Source organism: Nelumbo lutea, chromosome 7 (genome assembly GCF_056320005.1).
Source record: "Nelumbo lutea isolate HS-2025 chromosome 7, American lotus-T2T, whole genome shotgun sequence".
NCBI lineage: Eukaryota > Viridiplantae > Streptophyta > Magnoliopsida > Proteales > Nelumbonaceae > Nelumbo > Nelumbo lutea.
Genome location: NC_142690.1, coordinates 10993472 through 11013884, shown reverse-complemented (window position 1 = coordinate 11013884; position 20413 = coordinate 10993472). Strand labels below are relative to the sequence as shown.

General features: G+C 41.1%; 1 protein-coding gene across 5 annotated transcripts in view; it reads right to left on the bottom strand.

The window, feature by feature from the left end:
- The window catches only part of LOC148845071 (putative methyltransferase PMT7), a 78982-nt gene extending 58776 nt beyond the window's left edge, over positions 1-20206 (bottom strand). For all 5 annotated transcript variants that reach the window (XM_088953612.1, XM_088953613.1, XM_088953611.1 and 2 more), the window contains exon 1: positions 19745-20206. In XM_088953612.1, the coding sequence (XP_088809738.1) occupies positions 19745-19919 (175 nt within the window). In that variant the 5' untranslated portion in view covers positions 19920-20206. The remainder of the gene's footprint in view (positions 1-19744) is intronic.
- Positions 20207-20413: the final 207 nt, after the last annotated feature.

Below are 20413 nucleotides of genomic sequence, written 5' to 3'. Positions count from 1 at the left end.
TGATCAGCCAAGGCATTTTTAGTACAAATTGCCCCAAACCACTACAAATGGATAAAGCAACCAAAGCACTAAGGGTAGATTTTGATATATCATTGTTGAACTACACATAAGTTAACAGGGAGAGTTTGTGGGTGGAGCTGCACAGTATCAGAAGAATGTGTGAAGGAGCTTGGTGTTTAGTGGGGTATTTCAATGTGAATCAGTTTTCTGCCAAAAAGAGAGTAGGATCCTCAAGAATCACAAGTATGGGGAATTTTAATGAGTTTATTGAGGACCTTCCTTTACAGAATACACAATTCACTTGGTCTAACTTACAAGAGAATCTGATTTGTTGTAAGTTGGATAGATTTCTGGTAACCACGGAGTGGGAAGAGCACTTTGGGTCGGTGGTACTTAAAACCTTGACAAGACCAACTTGAAATCACTGGCCACTTTTATTGCAATCAGAAGAGTTATCTTTTGGACCTATGCCTTTTAGATTTGAAAATATGTGGATAATTCGTCCTCAGTTTAAGGAGAATATAGAAAGGTGGTGGAAGGATTATAATATGGAGGGTTGGGCTGGGTTCCAATTTATGCAAAAATTAAGTTGAATAAGGGCAGCTCAAAGTTTGGAATATTCAGACCTTTGGAAGAGCAGAGGTGAGAAAGGTAGATCTGCTAAGACAAATTGGATCTCTAGACAAAGTTGAGAGAGAAGGAAGGGATCTGAATGAGGAAGAAAGACAGAAAAGATTGGAGTTGAAGGTGGAGTTGGAGACAACAATAAGAAGGGAGGAAATTTATAGGAGACAAAAACTGAGGTGTAAATGGTTAAAGGAGGGAATGGTTTTTCCACCTGATGGCAAATGGGAGAAGAAAGAAAATTCTAATTTCTATGGTGGTGGTTGATGGTGAAGAATTTAGGGATAAAGGGGAAGTCGAGAGTATATTATTATCACATTTTTTTCATCATTAATAGAATAGTATATTATATTATTATTCACATTATAAGGCTTTGTACTCACCAAGGTGTATACAAAGGCCTGTGGTGTAAAGGATCTAGTGGAAGAAGGTGCCCTCAGAGGTGGCAGCAAGGCTTGAGGAACCTTTCTCATTGGAGGAGATAAAGGGCTGTAATGGGTATGAGTGGTGATAAGGCCCCTGGTATGGATAGTTTCACTATGGCCTTTTACCATTAGTGTTGGGATTTTATCAAGGAGGATCTGAAAAAAGTGTTTGATGAGTTCTTTTTGAGGGGAAAAGTGGGAAAAAGAATGAATGCAACCTTTGTCATTGATTCCAAAATGCATAGGGGCTACCTCTACAAATGAGTTGAGACCAATTAGCCTCACTACAAGCCTTTACATCAGCCTTTTTGTAAATGCTGATGGGATAGTGGCTTAGTTTTTGTAAGGCTTTCCCTGATATAGCTTCTTGTTTTTCAGGGATTTTAATGAAATTCATACTTTACCTCTTCTCAAAAACAAAAAGAGGTTCTTCATTGGATGGTATCCAAAGAGCAAAGAGCAAGGAGTTTTTGTTAGGAATAGACAAATTTTGGATCAGACTCTAATAGTTAATGACGCAGTGGAAAATTTTTGAAAATCGCGGAAGAAAGGTTTTGCGTTCCAATTGGATTTGAAAAAGGCCTATGATCATGTGGACTGGATTTTCTTATAGTGGGCGATGGCCCAAATGGGTTTTGGCTAGAGGTGGATAAGGTGGATGATGGGTGTTTGAAGACAATTCATTTTTTGATATTGATCAATGGCTCCCCTAAAGAATTCTTTAAGGTTTCGAGGGGTTTACTACAAGGGGACCCATTATCACCAATGTTGTTTACGTTGGTAAGAGATATTTTTAGTAAACATTTAAAGAGAGCGAATGAAAGAAATATCTTCAGAGGTTTTAGAATCGGGAAGGAAAGCCAAGTTGTGTATCATCTTTAATTTGCAGTAGTTGAAGTCATCTTCAACCCATCCAAAAGGAGGTCCCTTCGACATTTTTGAATTCGATCAACCACAGAAGCAAGTATAGGGAAGAGAGACATGAAATGAGTATAGAGGTTGTTAAAACCACTCTTTATAAGTCATGTTACCTGCTTTGGACAATTATTTCAATTTCGGCGAGGCCAGTCTCCTTTTGGCCCTTACAATCATCAAAATAACATATTGATTTTGGCCTAAGAACAGATTGCTAGACAGCTAAATTTTGACAGACATGAAACGAGTATAGAGGTTGTTAAAACCACTCTTATAAGTCATGTTACCTGCTTTGGACAATTATTTCAGTTTCTGCAAGGTCAGTCTCCTTTTAGCCCTTATAATCATCAAAATAACATATTGATTTTGGCCTAAGAACAGATTGCTAGACAGCTAAATTTTGACAGACTATTCAATGAAGGTAACTCTAAATTGATAGTAGAGTGGCTGAAGGAACCGGAAACAGTGATTTGGAAGTACAAGAAATCTATGAAAAAGTTCAAATGGCTGGTTAGAGATATGACAGTTTTTTTTTTTTGTTTTGAAGAGGTAAAGTAAGATGTTATTAAATAAATAAAAGATGGATACAAGGAGTTCACTGCACAAAGGCTGTGTAAAAGAACCACCTAAAGAACCCTAAAAAAATTAACTATTACACAGCCTTTGTGCAGTGAACTCCTTGTATCAAATTAACTACTACACAAGCACTCAATATCCCATTTGAACAGCATATTTGAACTCAGCCACCCTATCAAATCATCTACAACTGAATTTATCACCTTTTCTACTTGGAGCTGTTTTTGATCAAAGATCCTCCTATTTCTCTCCCTCCAAATGGACCACAGGACTGCCAAAGGAATTGCACTCCACAAGATCCTACCCTTGCTCATACCTTCAACTTTCCAGCTAGATGTGATTCAAACCAATAAAATTAGTAGAATATTTTAGAATAAAGAAAAAGAAATTAAGGAAGAAGAAGAAAACAGCAAGAAGAAGAAGGAAGATTGGAGAAGAGGAGAAAGAAAGGAGGAGTTCGATAATCTCCTCTTTCTCCCACTAATCCTTTTTAATAAACTTGCTTAAGTTACATAATTTACAAGGTTGCCCTTAAGTAGGCGTCTACATCAGCACTATAGTTAGAAAACATAAACAAGAGCTAAAGGCCCAATAAGAAAACATAACAAGAAAGAACCAATTAGAAAAACACGAATGGACTAGGGCCCATTCGGCCCAGTCTCTCTACACTACCCCTCAAACTGAGCATAGATATCCATCATGCCTAGCTTGCTTATATAATGAGCCAGCTTTCCTTTAGGAACACCTTTTGCCAAAACATTAGCCAATTGTTCTTCAGAAGCAACAAATGGTAGACAAACTTCTCCTAAGGCAACTCTCTCTCGTATAAAATGTCTGTCAACTTCAATGTGCTTAGTTTTGTCATGTTGAACAGGATTATGTGCAATGTTGATAGCAGCCTAGTTGTCACAATATAACATCATTGGCCTCTCATAGTCTATACCCAATTCATCTAAAAGTGATCTTAACCAAAAAAGTTCAGAAACTCCATGTGCCATTGCCCTGTACTCTGCTTCAGCTAAATATCTTGCCACTACAGATTTCTTCTTACTCCTCCATGATACAAATATACAATGTTCCCTGCTACCAATAGCACAGTAACCTGAAGTAGACCTCCTATCATCAATACATCCGGCCCAATCAGCATCAATGTATGGTTCTAGCTTCATGTGCCCATGCCTAACAAACAAGATACCTTTCCCTAGAGTCCCTTTTAGATAGCATTGAACTCTCTCAGCAGTTGTTAAATGTGTATCGCTGGGAGAATGCATAAACTAGTTGATTACACTAACTACATAGGAAATATCTGGCCGAGTCATGCAAAGGTATAATAACTTCCAGACCAGTCTCTGGAACACTCCCTTATCAGGCAACAGTTCATCTTCAGTAGTTGACAACTTATGATTTAGGTCAATAGGAGTAGAAGCAGGTCGAGCCCCCAGTTTCCCAATCTCTGCAAGGAGATCAAGAGCATACTTCCGCTGAGAAATGAAGATACCATCCTTAGATCTGGCAACTTCAGTTCCCAAGAAATATCTGAGTTTTCCCAAGTCTTAAAGTTCAAACTCAATGTTAAGAAAACTCTTGAGATGAACAACTTCCTAAGTATCATTACCTGTAACCACAATATTATCAACATAGACAAACAGGAGGGTCACTAAGGAATCTCTCCTCTTAACAAACAAAGTATGATCCGACTGAGTCTGTATGTACCTAAAAGAAACAAGAGCAACTCGAAATCTGTCAAACCTTTCCTTGCATCTCCTTCCCATACACCCCTGGAGGTAATGACATACAGACCTCTTCATTTAGGTCCCCATTCAAAAAAGCATTCCTTACATCAAACTGATGAAGAGGCCAATCAAAAGCAATAGCTAAAGATAGCAAAACTCGAACTGAAGTCATCTTGGCTACTAGGGCAAAAGTTTCCAAGTAATCAATACCATACATATGAGTATATCCCTTAGCAACCAAATGGGCCTTATATCTCTCAATAGTACCATCAGAATGATACTTAATAGTGAACACCCACTTACAGCCAATCGGCTCCACAATTTCCCAAGTATTGTTCTTATGCAAAGGATCTAGTTTAGTCATCATAGCATCCCTCCATTTTGGTTTGGACAAGGCATCTAGGACAGATCTAGGAGTCACATGTGTGGAAACAGAGGCAAGGAAGGAATAGTAGGAAGGGGAAGGAAGATTGTAGGACAAGTGTTTGGAAATGCAATGAGTTGTACATTTCCATTTTCCTTTGTGAAGGGCAATAAAGAGATCAAGATCAGGGAAGGTGTCCGAAGTGGTAGAAGAGGGCTGACCTGTTACCTCAGTAGTGATGGGAGGAGAAACAGGCACATTTGAAGGCGTGGAAACAACTTGCATGTCATTGAGTCTTTGTCTTTGGTACCACCTCTAGATAATAGGATGGGAAGGAAAAGTAGGGGGATGAGCAGCAGGAGGGGGAACAGGGATAGATGACTCGACTGAAGGAGACTCTATAAAAGATTCAATGGGAATTGGAAGAGGAACAGATGGTGACAATGCAAACAACTCGTCTGAATACTCTCCCTCAAGAGAAGTACCAAAGAAAGGAACAAACTCTACAAATGTGACATCTCTAGAAACAAAGTGAGTGCCACGAATCGAATCAAAACAACAGTAACCCTTATGTGTGGAGGCATATCCTAAAAAGACACACTTGTGTGCTTTAGGCTCAAACTTGTGTCTTTGATGACTGTGAACATGAACATAGCAAGTGCACCCAAACACCCTAAGAGGAAGAGAGAAGAGATCCTCATTTGGGAAAAGCAAGCTAAAGGGAGTTTTAAACTGTTAGACAGTTTTGTATGCCCTTAGCTTCAATCAAAATTGATGTACTTTATGAGTTTATTGTAAATGAATAAAAGTACATATTTGATTCATGTTCCCTTGGTATGTTTCTGTGTATTACCCTTAAACTGGACACTTATTGAGACTCGTGTTAGTTTTGAATGTTCACAGCTAGTGGGTCGGTCTGGGGAGACCTATCCTGACAAGGCTGACACTGATGTGCCACCAAGTCGGTTGGGGTGGCTTGTCTCAGCTACCGGGGTGAGACCCTAGGCACATACAGTGTGGGATTAATTGAATCTTTGAACTGGACCAGATTTCCAGTATTGCCCTGGACCTTGGAGATTGATGGGCAAAACTGGAAAGTTACACCCGACCCCTAGACTCAATTATGATACTGCACTAGGTGTCGGATCGGACTGTCTTTTATGTACCAATCAGTGAGATCCTTAGCGGGGGTCAAAACCTGGGTATGTTGGGACAATCCGAGAATTCATCTGAGTGGGTGATCATAGTGAAAGGATCAGCCCCTTTGTCAAACAAAGGTAATGATCGGGGATGCACTCTCACTGTTGGAAACCAAGACTGTCGGCAGCCGATTTCAACCATTGAAATTTGTTTTGCAAAATATATTTTATATGAGATATAAAAGTATATATATTATGGTTTCTAAAATGTTTGCAAAAGGGTTTTAATTCCCGGGATCCATATAAGTGGAGAGTGCAGCACTGTTCCTTGCAGCCGAGGGAGAGGTCCTCTCTTGTCGGGCAGTGTATGATCATTATGGGCTGAGAGGTTAAGTGTAAGACCATTGAGGATAATACCTGATGGGCTAATCTTGCATCTGCCCATAGTCCCTGGGTGTTACAAGGTGGCTTGGCCCAGGAACCACTTAGGGTAAATGTTGGGCCCATAGAGCCCATTTGATGGGTTTCAGGGGGTGCACTGTCTTTAACAGTGTATTCGACTAGGCCTTGTAACAAAGGCTGGGCCGAACCCATGTGGCTGATGTGTAGATCAATGCTTGGGTTCCACGCCATACAAGGAAGCCCAACTGGGCAGCAGTTAGGAAGGTTAAGTGAGCACATAAGCTTAATGGGCCTAAAGCCCATTTCGAACTGGGCTATTAATTTAGTTAATTAAAGGGGCGAATTCTGAGATGGATTAGCAGTTAAGATAGGGTCTTAATCCTATCCACTCAGAGAGTCCAAATCTGAATGTGATTCAGATCTAGAAACCTCCTAATAAGATTAGGATAAAGCTAATCTAATCTGCAGATAAGATAAGGGTTTATCCTTATCATTAGAAGAGAAGGCTGATCCAAATATGATTTGGATAAGCACCTCCTAATGGGATTAGGAGCTGATCTTTTCAAGTTAACAAAAGGAAGGAGGGGGCGGCAGCCTTGAGAGAGACCAAGAAACACATCAGATCCTCTTTAGTGCTGAAATCAAGAAGAGAGAATTCTGCACCCTGCGAATACTCTCTTGCCGCCTCCCTGCTCTTGCCGCCCTGTTTGCCAGTTCGATCTCCAGCTGTGGGAGAAGTCAAGATTGAATCTTGACATCAATTCTTTGAGAAATGATTGAAAAGGGAGCTGTGCTCACGTTCCATCCTGCTGTTTCTTGCGAAGGACAGAGTTCTTGGGGAAGAACACTGCTGATTCTGCTCCATCCTGCACTGCGCCATCTTCAGTGGGAGCAGTCTTTGGATCCTTCCTTGGGCGTGAACACCTTCGTTGGGAGATATTACTTCTCCGTATCAGGTATCATTCTCTCCCATTCCTTTTGGTTCAGATCTGATTCAGTTTAAGGTTCAAGATTTATCCTTGAAAATATGATTTTCTAAATAGGGAATGTGATTCCCAGTTGAAGGGAGAGAAAAATTTTTGAAATTCGCCCCTTATTCCGCAATCTTTGGGCGTCCATCTGATGGATCTCTCAACCCTTCATAAACCCAGAACCCAAGAAGGCATTCGGTTTATCAAGTATGTAGCTGTAAGGATAACATCACCCCAAAACTTAACAGGAACATGGGAAGCAAAAAGGAGACTTCTCGCAACCTCAACCACATGTTTGTTCTTCCTTTCTGCCACTCCATTTTGTTGAGGAGTGTAGGAACAAGAACTCTGATGAATAACTCCAAAGGTATCAAAGTAGGAGAGATTCTTCTCAAAATATTCCTTTGCATTATCAAATCGGAATATTTTGATCTGAGTGTTAAACTGGGTAAATATTAAGTTCATGAAATTTTTGTACAATATTTGGTACTTCATCCAGGGATTTCATGAGGTAAATCCATGTGGAACGAGAGAAATCATCAATGAAAAGAATGAAATATTTGTAGCCCCCCATAGTAGGTAAATGATATGGCCCCCACACATTAGAGTGCACAATATGGAAAGGAGAAACAGATCTTTTATTACTCACTGAAAAAGATTGTCTACAATGTTTTGCAAGTTCACATGACTCACAATGAAGACTCGATAGGGATATTCCCTTAAACATTTCTGGAAACAAATGACTCAAGCTGAAAAAGACAAATGACCAAATCTAAAATGACATATCATAACTCTATTAATTGACTCTGATAAAGCAGACTCCAAAGCTACTCCACTAGGTAATCTAGGACTTTGATCAGAGACATCCAGCAAGTATATCCCATTCGCCTCATGGCCACTCCCAATCGTCCTCTGAGACTTCAGGTCCTGAAAACACAATAAGTAGGAAAGAAGGTTATGCTGCAGTTCACTGATTTTGTTAAACTACTAACAAATAAAAGATTAGTGCTAAGTTTGGGAACATGAAGGACAGAGGATAATACAAGTGAGTTAGAGGCTTTAATATTCCCCTTGCCAGAGATGGGAGTAAGAGACCCATCGGCAAGAGAAATCTTCTCTCTACCCAAGAGGAGCTGGTATGAACAAAAAAGGTTGGGTATGCTAGTCATATGGTCCGATGCACCAGAATCTATAATCCAAGGAATTCTACGATTACTTGAGGTTGTAGCATGATTTATAGGCCCTTGCAATATTTAATTTTTTAGAGTATGTTTCTGTCACACTATCCCAAATCTCCTTGGCTGAAGTCATCCACAGATAGTGTTGACTTATATAGGGCTGCATAGAATTTACCAACCACCCAATAACTATGTAGTTATCCTGCATCCATTTCTCATATGTAGGATCAGTCTCATCCGGCATCGCCTTACTACCCATTAGAAACCCTAGTTTACCTCTACTACAGACATGGATCTTAATAGATTGTGCCCAAGCAAGGTAATTTGTTCCGTCAAGTTTAATTGTAGTCACTCCTGTCAAAATGGAATCTACGGAACTAACCCCTAACACCGGGATCTGCTTCACCTCACTTCCAAATTGCTCCATCATTCAAACGAAAATCAAAAAACAATGTTTTAACCTTTATGGTCCTAACTAAGGTCAGTCAAGCACTCAAAAGTCCCAAAACTAGGGTTTCACTGTACTTGGCCTCCAGGGAGAAAGAAACCCTCCAAGCCTTGAGCGCCACACCCAAACGGGCTCTTTAACCCGTAACTGGAAATTCTCTAGTCGGCTAGGGTTTTGGTAAAAAAATTGCAGTCCCACTTTCTTGGCAACCTTCAGCCAGATTCTAACTCTCCAAACCCTCTACCAAGTAGGCAAACAAAATCTCTGAATAATCAGCAATTGATCTCTCTATACACCTTTCAATTAGAAAAAAGTGTATGGGAAAAAAAAGAAAAAAAGGGGAAAAACGGAAGGGAAACCTGCTCTGATACCAAGATGTGATTCAAACCAATAAAATTAGTAGAATATTTTAGAATAAAGCAAAAGAAATTAAGGAAGAAGAAGAAGACAGCAAGAAGAAGAAGGAAGATTGGAGAAGAAAGGAAAAAGAAAGGAGGAGTTCGATAATCTCCTCTTTCTCCCACTAATCCTTTTTAATAAACTTGCTTAAGTTACATATTTTACAAGGTTGCCCTTAAGTAGGCATCCACATCAGCACTATACTTAGAAAACATAAACAAGAGCTAAAGGCGCATAAAAAAAAGGCCCAGTAAGAAAATATAACAAGAAAGAACCAATTAGAAAGACACGAATGGGCTAGGGCCTATTCGTCCCAATCTCTCTACACAGCTCTCAAGAAGGGACTTGACAGAATTAGGCATGCAGGAGGAAGAATGAATGACCTAAACAAAGTGATTCCAGATTCTTGAAGAGAATTCATAGTGGTGAAACAGATGACAGGAGGTCTCTTCTCCCTTACCACATAAGCCACAAGAGGTATCTGGCAGCACCAACCCTTTTCAAATCAGCAAGGTCTTTGTCAAACACTTATCTCCAACCACTACCCATGCAAGAAACTTCACTTTAGAGGGGGCCAGGCCACCCCAAACTAGGTGACTGGGGAAAAAGTCTAGCATGGCAGGATCCAAACCAGAGTACAAGGATTTAACTGAGAAAGATTCAGACTTGGACCAACTCCAACAGTGCTGATCTGTGGCAAGGGGGTTTAACCTTACGTCTTGCAGCTTTGCCAACAGCTCTGCCAACCTGAGGAACCTCCAATCATTAAAGTCTCTTCGGAAAGAGGGAGTCCAGACAAGAGAATCACCTGAAACAACATAGCGCTCAGCTACCTTGGCTTCCTTATCAGCGGCCAAGAGAAATAATTCTGGAAACAAGTCTTTCAAAGGGAAGTCTGAGCACCAACTATCATGCCAAAAATTCAAATTTGTACCATTCCCAACCTTACACTTAATTCCTTTACAAAATGAGAATAAGCCTTATAGATCCCCTTCCCCACCCCACATCCATAAGAGAGGTTAGACTCAGCTGCATACCACCCGTTAGCATGAATACCATACTTCTGTGCTATAACTTGCCTCCAAAGCTCATTGGGCTCTTGAAGAACCTCCAGAACCATTTATTGATCAAAAAAAATAAAAAACCTCCAGAACCATTTACAAGAAGGGCCAGATTGAAAGGTTTTAGTTTTGTTAGAATTCGGGTCTGCCTTAGAGTTCGGCCTGACTAAGTTCAGTTATGTAGAAGAAAGAGTGATAGAGAAAGAGAGAAAGAGAGAATTCTGGTTCGAACTGAAAGAGTCAACTTGACTTCTCCCAGTCGGCCAGTAAGTATTTATATTATTATTAAAACATAGCTGAAAAGACCTATGTGCCCTTACTTAAGTTAAGAGCACATGTTTCAACACAACATTACAGATCAGCAACATCAATCAAGGTATAAAGACAGAAATACCCCTACGCTAACACTCCCCCTCAAGCTGGTGAGTATATATTATATACTCCCAGCTTGTTACATATGTAGTCCACTCTTCCCCGACTCAAGCCTTTTGTAAATAGGTCAGCCCACTGATTTCCTGTATTAACATGTGTAGTGTCTAGCTCTCCATTCAGCACCTTCTCCCTCACAAAGTGACAGTCAACCTCAATGTGCTTGGTTCTTTCAAGAAACACTGGATTAGAGGAGATATGAACTGCAGCCTGATTATCACAATAGAGCTTCATTGGAGTGTTAATGTTGTACCCTACTTCCTGTAGAAGGTTCCTTAGCCACGCTACTTCACAAGCGGTATGCGCCATAGCCCTATATTCTGCCTTTGCACTGCTTCTTGCCACAACCGTCTACTTCTTACTTTTCCATGTCACCAGGTTACCTCCCAGAAGCGTGCAATAGCCTGTGGTAGACCGCCTATCAGACATAGAACCGGCCCAATCAGCATCAGAATACCCTTCTATTTCAAGTTTTCCCCCACTCTTGTATATCAGACCGCGACCCGGGGCCCCTTTTAGATATTTCACAATTCTCAAAACCGCATTCCAATGAGGAGTCAGAGGTTTTTGCATGAACTGGCTTACCACACTAACTGCAAATGAGATGTCTGGTCTGGTAATGGTTAGATAGTTTAGTTTGCCCACAAGTCGTCGGTATCTGCCAGGGTCTTCAAACACTTCACCCATATCACTGCTTAGCTTGGTATTTGTGTCCATGGGTGTTTCAGCTGGTTTGGCACCCAACAAGCCTGTTTCTTCCAGCAAATCAAGCACATACTTCCTCTGGCACAGGTTAATCCCATACTTGGATCTCGCTACCTCTATCCCCAAGAAGTATTTCAATTTACCCAGATCCTTTGCCTGAAAGTGATCCTGCAGATAAGTTTTCAGCCTATCAATACCAATGTTATCATTCCCAGTAATAACAATATCATCTACATACACCACCAACAGTATTTTTCCTCCCGGAGAGTCATGAGTAAATACAGAATGGTCAACTTTGCACTGTTTCATGCCAAACTTCTTTACCACCTCACTGAACCTACCAAACCATGCTCGAGGAGACTGTTTAAGCCCATATACAGCCTTCCTTAGTCTGCACACCTTACCATCCTCCCCCTGAGCAACAAACCCTGGAGGTTGCTCCATGTAGACCTCCTCGAGTAAGTCACCATGCAAAAAGGCATTCTTGATATCAAGCTGATATAGTGGCCACTCATACATGGCTGCAAGAGAGATCACAACACGAACTGACCCTATCTTAGCAACCGGTGAGAAGGTCTCTGTGTAGTCGATGCCATAGGTTTGGGAGTACCCTTTTGCAACTAACCGCGCTTTCAGGCGTTCAACACTACCATCAGGCAGATACTTAACTGTATAAACCCACTTACAACCAACAGCTTGCTTCCCAGGAGGAAGAGCAGCGAGGTCCCAAGTATGATTATGATGAAGGGCTGAGAGTTCTTCTTCCATGGCATGGCACCACCTTGGAGAGGCAAGGGCTTCCTGGACATCTTTAGGAACAACAACTGATGATAACAAGGTAACAAACTGGCGATGGGAAGCGGAAAGGTGAGTAAGAGAAACATAATTAGAAATGGGATGAACCTCTCATATTCATCACGGGGAACACTCACCATCTCCTTCATGGAACCATCTGTGGATGTAGGAGGCAACTGGTCAGATGAATGATTCTCCTGTTTAAAGCTGGAACTTGAGTCACTGGTCGCGGCATGATTGGCCCAGGTTGAGGGAGGACCATGTAAATCATAACAATAGTTGATGGTATGTCCATCCATACCACAATGAGTGCACTTCCTCGGGCCTGAGCTACGTCCTCTACCACGGGCTCCCCCTGAATCTCTGCTCCTAGTATGACCACCACCACGATTATAAGTAGACCCACTATTGCCACTTCGGCCATATGCAGAACCACTACCAACACCACGGCCAGATTGAGCTCCCCGAGCTCCACCTCTACCACCACGGCCAGACTGAGCTCCCCGAGCTCCACCTCTACCACCACGGCCTCTCGATGCAACAAAGGCAGATCTATCTGAGATATTAGAGTTCTTAGTAGATCCGATAGAAATCCTCTGAAGTCGAGCAAATACCTCTTCTAGGGGCGGAAGAGCTGATCCCCCTAATATCTGAGCTCGTACTGGTTCATACTTAGACTTTAGCCCCACCAAAAACCTAGTCACATCAAGCTGCTCTCTCTGTTGTTGTTGAATCTTGACATCAGAAGTGAGGGGATGATAGACACTCAACTCATTACGTATGTTCCTCATGTTGGCATAGTACTCCTCAAGACTCTGATTGCCCTGTTGCAAATTAAAGTACTCTTGATAAAGCTGATAAACTCTGGTTGTATTGACCTGCCCCGAATACAATTTTTTCGCATGGTCCCACACGTCTTTGGCAGTATCAAGGAACATGAAGTTCACACTAATCCTGGGTTCCATACTGTTCCACAACCATGTGATGATCTGAGCGTCCTCTTGCTCCCAATCTTCATATTCGTGAGAGTCAGAGGAGGGTTTCTCCTCTCTGGTATGTTTTACCTTCTTCTTTGCCTTTAGAAAGACTTCAACAGATTTAGCCCAAGGCACATAATTCTCTCCATTTAACTTAATGGAGGTCATCTGAACATTCAGGTAGTCTGTAGGCACCATCACACTAGGTTTATAATCATTACTGTCTCCCATTATGTTATCACCAATTCTACACACTTGCTGAATTCTATTATCACTGAGATCTGCACACTACACACCACTAGGTCACACCTGTCACACTGATTGCAGCACTAATTGTTGCTGGAATGTGTGCTCTTTACACCACAAACCCTGCTCCTACAACTACCTGAAATCTCACCACTATATGATCATATCTCTTCCTTCAACATGCACAAAGAAACCAGCATAAACCCTAGCTCTTACTGGCCGAAACACTATATGATCATATCTCTTCAAAAAAAAAACCTAGAACTGAAATCTCTTACCTTATCGCTGAAGTAACACCCATGCGAGCGGGAGAGCAGTCCACACACAACAGCCACACACAGTTCGGCCCTCTATTCTTCCTCTACTAGGAGAGGGCGATCTCAGAAATCATAGCAACCTGCCACATACGACCTGACTGGAGGCATAGAGACCCCCAAGGGAAGAGGGAGATCACTCCTTTTCAGCCCTTTCCCTTATCTCCAATCGAACACAGAAAAAAGGAGGAAAACCCTAGATAGGGTGCGCAGAGAATGAACCCTAGGCAAGCAGAAATCTAGGCAGATTTAACCTGCTCTGATACCATGTTAGAATTCAGGTCTGCCTTAGAGTTCGGCCTGACTGTGTTCAGTTATGTAGAAGAAGAAAAAGTGATAAAGAAAGAGAGAAAGAGAGAAAGAGAGAATTCTGGTTCGAACTGAAAGAGTCAACTTGACTTCTCCCAGTCGGCCAGGAAGTATTTATATTATTATTAAAACATAACTGAAAAGACCTATGTGCCCTTACTTAAGTTAAGAGCACATGTTTCAACACAACATTCCAGATCAGCAACATCAATCAAGGTATAAAGACAGAAATACCCCTACGCTAACAAGTTTTCTAATTCCAAGACCACTGTATTTGATTATTTGATAGGCTTACAAATCTGGTCCTAATTGACAAATAGGATCTTTTCAGAGTCTTTCTAACCCACCCAAAGGAAGTCTCTCATAATTTTCTCCAATTTCAAAGCTATCTCTGAAGGAATTGGAAACAAAGACATATAGTAAATAGGGATGCTGGCCAACACAGTCCTTAGAAGAGTTAGCTTACCCCCTTTAGACAAGTACCTTGCCTTCCATAAAGCTAGTTTACCAGACATTTTCTCCACCACTGAAGACCAAATGATTTTAGAAGTGCACTTGGCCCCTAAAGGCAGCCCCAAATAGGAAGAAGAAAGAGCACCTAGCTTACAACCCAAGAAATCTGCCAAGGACTGCAAGTTTGCAACCTCTCCAACAGCCATCATTTCACTCTTCGCCAAATTGATCTTTAACCCTGACACCACTTCAAACCAGCACAGAATGTACCTCAAAGAAATTACTTGCTCTGCTTTAGCACTGCAAAAAAAAAAAAAAATAGTGTATAAACCGCAAATTGAAGTAGGGGGATTTCTACACCATTGTTGGCTATTTGAAATCCTTCTAGGCAGCCACCTCCCACAGCTCTATCAATCATCTTACTCAGGCCTTCCAAGACAATAAGGAATAGAAGGGGGGATAGGGGGTCTCCTTTCCTAAGACCTCTAAAGCTTCTAAAATTACCTTTTGCTGGACCATTTAGCAGAATAGAGTAACTTGGAAGCGCAAACCTTCATCCAATTTCTCCAAGTTTGACCAAAATGCATCCTCTTCCTCTCTGTCAATTTCAGAAATAATTTGGCAACATTCCTCTTTCCTTTTCCTGGACTCACTAGACTGAAATAGCTGCCACTCTTTAACCTGAACCTTTACCTTGTGTAACTTTTTGCTGAACACGTGGTTAGCTGACCCTTCAAATCTTGCTTCAGACCACCACTTAATAATGTTTGCACGGAACTCTTCCAGCTCCAGCCACCTGTGCTTCAATCTAAAGGGCGCAGGATTTTTGGTAATCCCCCCTGTATCCAGCATCAAAGGGATGTGATTGGAAACTACCCTCGGAAGGGCTTCCTGTAAAGACTGAGGAAACAGCTCCTCCCATTCCACAGAAATAATGAAATGGTCAAGTCTCACCAGAGAAGGGGAGTCCTGGTTGTTGGTCCAGGTAAAACGAGCACCCGCCAGAGTTAAGTCCAGCATCTCCCACTCTTGCACAAAATCTGAAAATAGCTTCATTAAACTGTCAAACCTTCTAACGCATTGGAAAGTTGTATCCAGCTTCTGTGAGTAAAGTTTCACCATAATAGAGAAGACTCCAACATGATTATCTACCACAGTAAATATGGAGCTATTCCACACCAGAGCTACACCCCTACAGTATTTACTGCTGGAATATAAAGCCAATCACACAGCTGGAAACCTCAAATACTCCTTATGATAGAGAAATACAGTTTCTGTAATTTAGCTTCCTGTAACATCAAGATATCCGGCCTCTTTTCTTTGATAAAGTCCCCTGCCACCATCCGTCTCCTCCCAGATCCAAACACTCTTATTATTCCACAATAAAATCTTAACATTAACCATAGTCAACGATGAGCAGATCTACTTTTCCTTCCCATGCTTCCAGAGCCCTCATTCAACCCCCAAGTTAGATGAAGAAGTTCTTTTGTTTGTCTCCTGTTTTGTTTGCCTTTTTCCATTAGGTGCCTATGACAGTTTTTGTTCAATGGAAAAGGTGGTCAACAAATGGGATGGCAGATTACTTTGCGAAGATGGGAGGTGCATAAGTCTGAACTTTTTTTGGCTCAGTTGAATTGTGTTGTTGTAGGTTGGGATTGCACCTCGTGTCCCTATTGAGATGGTTTGTCTTGTAAATCTCGATGTAACCCCTTCTCTGTTTAATAAAACTCTATCATTTATCAAAAAGATTTCTGGCCTAAGAACACAACTAAATTATCAATATTACCAACCACATCCACCACCAATGATCTAACTTTTTTGGTAGGCTTATTTGATGGCCTGACATGTACTTGAACCATCATAATATGTCCCCATAGAGGTCTAAGAGATCATGATGGTTTCAATTCTCTTATTAAAAGACGAGACATTATCCTTGACACATCTGGTGCCCATAGTTAAATTTGGATTTAAGACAAGGGAGTATTCAACTACACCTTTTTCTTCCATGATCTAAACAACCTAAAGCCTTTATTGAACTTCCCTTGGAAGATCTCTATACAAACTAATGAGGAAGGACCCAATTCCTGCTAAGATTAGAACTCTTTGCTGGAAGGTTGCTCGCATGATTGTCACACCTGTTATGTTTTCCAATGGCAATGATGATGAAAGAAGTCTGTTCTCTCAAAGATGTGTACTACATCCACTGTAAGGGAATTAGCAAATCAACTTATTCATTGAGTGTAAGGCAGTGGGCTATTCAAATAAGTGGTTATTAAATAAGAAACTTATGAGTGTTTGGTGAAGAAGTGTTTCTTTCAAACAGGGGTAGTATAGGTATTCTGATAATTAGGTGGCAGGCCAAGACAGGCCAGAAGTGCAATAAGCGCTTCTTCAAAATGTGGGTGGGAAAAGGCCCAAATTTTCAGGTTCTTCAAGATGGGCTTATTTTGGTGAGAAAACGCTTATTGGGATTTTTTTACCAAATGCCCAAATTGGCTTTTTCTTGGGTGATTTTGGAATCTTTTAGCACTTTCCCAATAAGCACTCAAAAGTAGCACTTTTAAATGCAGGATAAGTCTGTTACAAGAATCTGGAAACGCCTTCATGTCTTTCTTTTTTCAGAGAAAGATAACTTTTCATTCAAAAAAGGGGAAGGATGAACATGAGCAGATGTACAATCAAGGGCTTGACAACAAAAAGACTAAAGCCCACTCAAGAAACAGCCAAATAATAACAACCATACAAAATATCCCTTCCCAAACCAGATTTAGCTAAAGTGTCTACCATTTGATTTAACTCTCTCGGGATCCATAAAAAACAGCAGTGCATTGAGGGGAAATTCTAAGGTGATAACTGGTTGGATCAACAATCCCGATTCAGTGATATGGAATTATAGGGCGGCGATCAAGAAATTTAAGTGACTGACCACAAATTTGGTTGCAAGCATTCAATGGGAAAGGAGATTGGTATGGAATGGAAAACTCCTTGGCTAAGCAAAAAGTGACAAGGGACCAGTTTTATTGGGCTCATTTGTAATTATTTCATTTAATTGAGGCTGTGTCTTGAGCCTCTTTAGGAAGCCCCAACTGTATACTATTCCATTACTGAGTAATTAATAATTTTTCCTATTAGTTATCAAAGAAACAAAAGAAAAAAACTCCCTAAGAAACAAAGAAAAATTGCATACACCCTTACTAATGATGATATATAGCATATAAGAGGAGAGAAGCAATAAGTCTGCTTAAATAGATTCAATCCCTCGGAGGTTGTGACAGACTTGATCAACATGCTATTCTGATGAACAATAGTTTATTGATGTCTCAATAGACCTTGTAATTAAGATGGAAGGTCATAGCATCACCCTTCCTCAGTCATCTGGTCAGGGGCGGAGCCAGGGGGGACCCAGGGGAGCCATGCCCCCCCCCCTATGGTTCAGAAAATCTTTACGATAATACAGTTTTTTATGTAAATTTTCCCCTCCCCCCACTCTCCACCTAAATGGTTGCCCCCCCCCATGAGTCCATCCATACTTCATTTAGGTTTTGGCCCCCCTTATAAAAAATTTTTGGCCCCACCCCTGCATCTGGTTATAGTTTAGGAGTCCCCCCAACCCTGAAAGAAATTATGGTCAATTTTGATGGGAGCTCTCAACTATCTAGGCAACTAGGTCCCCCATCCCTCAGAATCATATGCATCTTAGATATCAAATGGGAGTGATTCTTCTAGTACCAGGTATCTATTTTCAAAGTGGGTCTATTGAGGCTAGGGATGCCAGTGAGTTGGGTTAAGTGGTAAACCCAAACTGACCCAACCCTATTGGGTCAAGGTTGGCTCAGCCTTGATCAAGTTGTGGTAAACCTGAGCTAAACACAACCCGTTGACATTGCAGCATTGAAATATTTATAAATATAAGCTTAGTTGAGTATAGGTGTACTATATATGGAACAAGAAATGTCAGGTTTGACATCCTCTCTTTATTTAGTCGAGTTGGATCATGATCAGGTTGAGGTTGCTTCAGGTAGGTTTCGGGGTCGAGGTAGACCCTTATCAAACCCAAGGGCAGAACTTGATATACTAAGTGAGTTTTGGAATGATATGGACAGAGGTTAACTGTCAAGGTAACATTAGTTTGATGAGGAATATGTTAGCTGGGCTTGGAGACTAAGACACCCCATTAGAAATGCAATAGATCAAGCATCTAGATTTAATACCACATTTAGATGGATCCCTGGATCTGGAAATTCGGTACCAGATAGTCTGGTTAGAGGAGCTGTAGGAACTGGGAAGACTGGAGTTGTAGAGGGGTGCTTCTATCCTGGGTTAGTTGCTCTTCTTGTGTTTGCTGCTTCTTTTCTTTCTTTTGTTTCCTCACATGAGGTTGGGCTGTGGCTCCTCTTGCTATGCAACTCTGGTTTTGTATGTTCCTTGTACTCCAAGTATTTATCATTAATAAAACCATACATTATTGACAAAATGTATAACAGTGTAGTTTCAGGTATAGTGCACCATAGAAGAAAGCATTTTTCAATCTTAAGGTTATAATCATGACAGGCAACAAAACAATTTACAGTATTTGGTAAGAAAATGTAGGCTATCCTCATGAAAGATGACAAAGTATCTAGCCAAGTTATGTATATTTACATAACATCTCTTGTCAAGCCTTTCATATGGCTGGTATAAAAATTTGTCATCCATTCAGACTACAGATACAGACAATTAGGATCCATCCTTAGTCCACTTTTTTCGGCTACTAATAGAATTAAATCATAATCAGGAGGCCTTTTGCTATTTGCAGGGGGATACTCTAAAGGATGGGTTAAAGGGTCAATTGCGAGAACAAGTTCACAAGCTCATACCTTTTAACTGACCAGTTCACTAGATGACTTGTTAGCCTAGGAGAGCATCTGACAACAGCACGATATCTAAGGAGGTAGACTACTAATGCAATTCAGTACCAGCTACATTTTGCAAAATCCGCATTTCTTATAGACAAATGGAAAAATTTACCCAGCAACCAACAAAAGAACAAATATTGCAGACATGGAACAGCAATAAATCAAAGTAAAGATGTCTCTCCTGAATGAAATAAAACCCACTTAAAAGCATAAGATCCCAAAGAAACGATGTTTCTACAGATCACTCATAATTCGTCCTGTAAGCTGTTCTAGATGGAATCCTCATTCCAATTTCTTTGCTAAAATAAACAATTCAATACCAAAACTACATGCACGACTCAAAATGAAAGAGAATGAAAGAGTGGGGGTCTGGAAGGGAAACGTACCAGGAGAAGAATCAGAGTGAGAGACAGAAACAGGAGAGGGGCTTAGAGAAACGTAAATGGCGGTATTATTACCGAAGAGAGTACCGGTGTAGAAAGAAGCAACCATGATAAGCAGAGCCAATAATAGCATCTGCCCTGTCTTTGAATCGAATGCCGACGTTAACCCATACCCCATCTTCTCCTCCTTCTTTCCCTCTTCTGTAAACTTGTATAAGTTCTGGTTCTCGTGTTGTATCTGCTTTCTGAGAGATCAGAAGGGTTCTATCGACATTGTACGCAGATCTCTCTGAAACAGAGCTAGATAGAGATGTAGTACCAAAATCTCGGAACTCTGAAGATGGAAGAAGAAAGCTAGTGTTAGTGTGTCACTCGCGCGAAGGAGGCATGTGAGCGTGTGTGACGGTGCAGAGGAACGTTAGATCTTGGGAAGGATCTCCTGGCGAGTACACTCGGGAATCGAGCGAGATTCGCCCTGAGTCAACACACAAAAGTGGGTAGCTAAGGATCCGTTTGGGAGGGCTGAAGAATTGGTTGAGCTACTGTCACCGAGCTGCTTTCGAAAAGCAAAAGCGATTTCAGATATTCATTATCGGCTCTCCTGTGGGATTTTCACCAATTATGACTTTAGAGGTGTAAAACGGGTCATGTTGCGCCAACACGGCATGGACC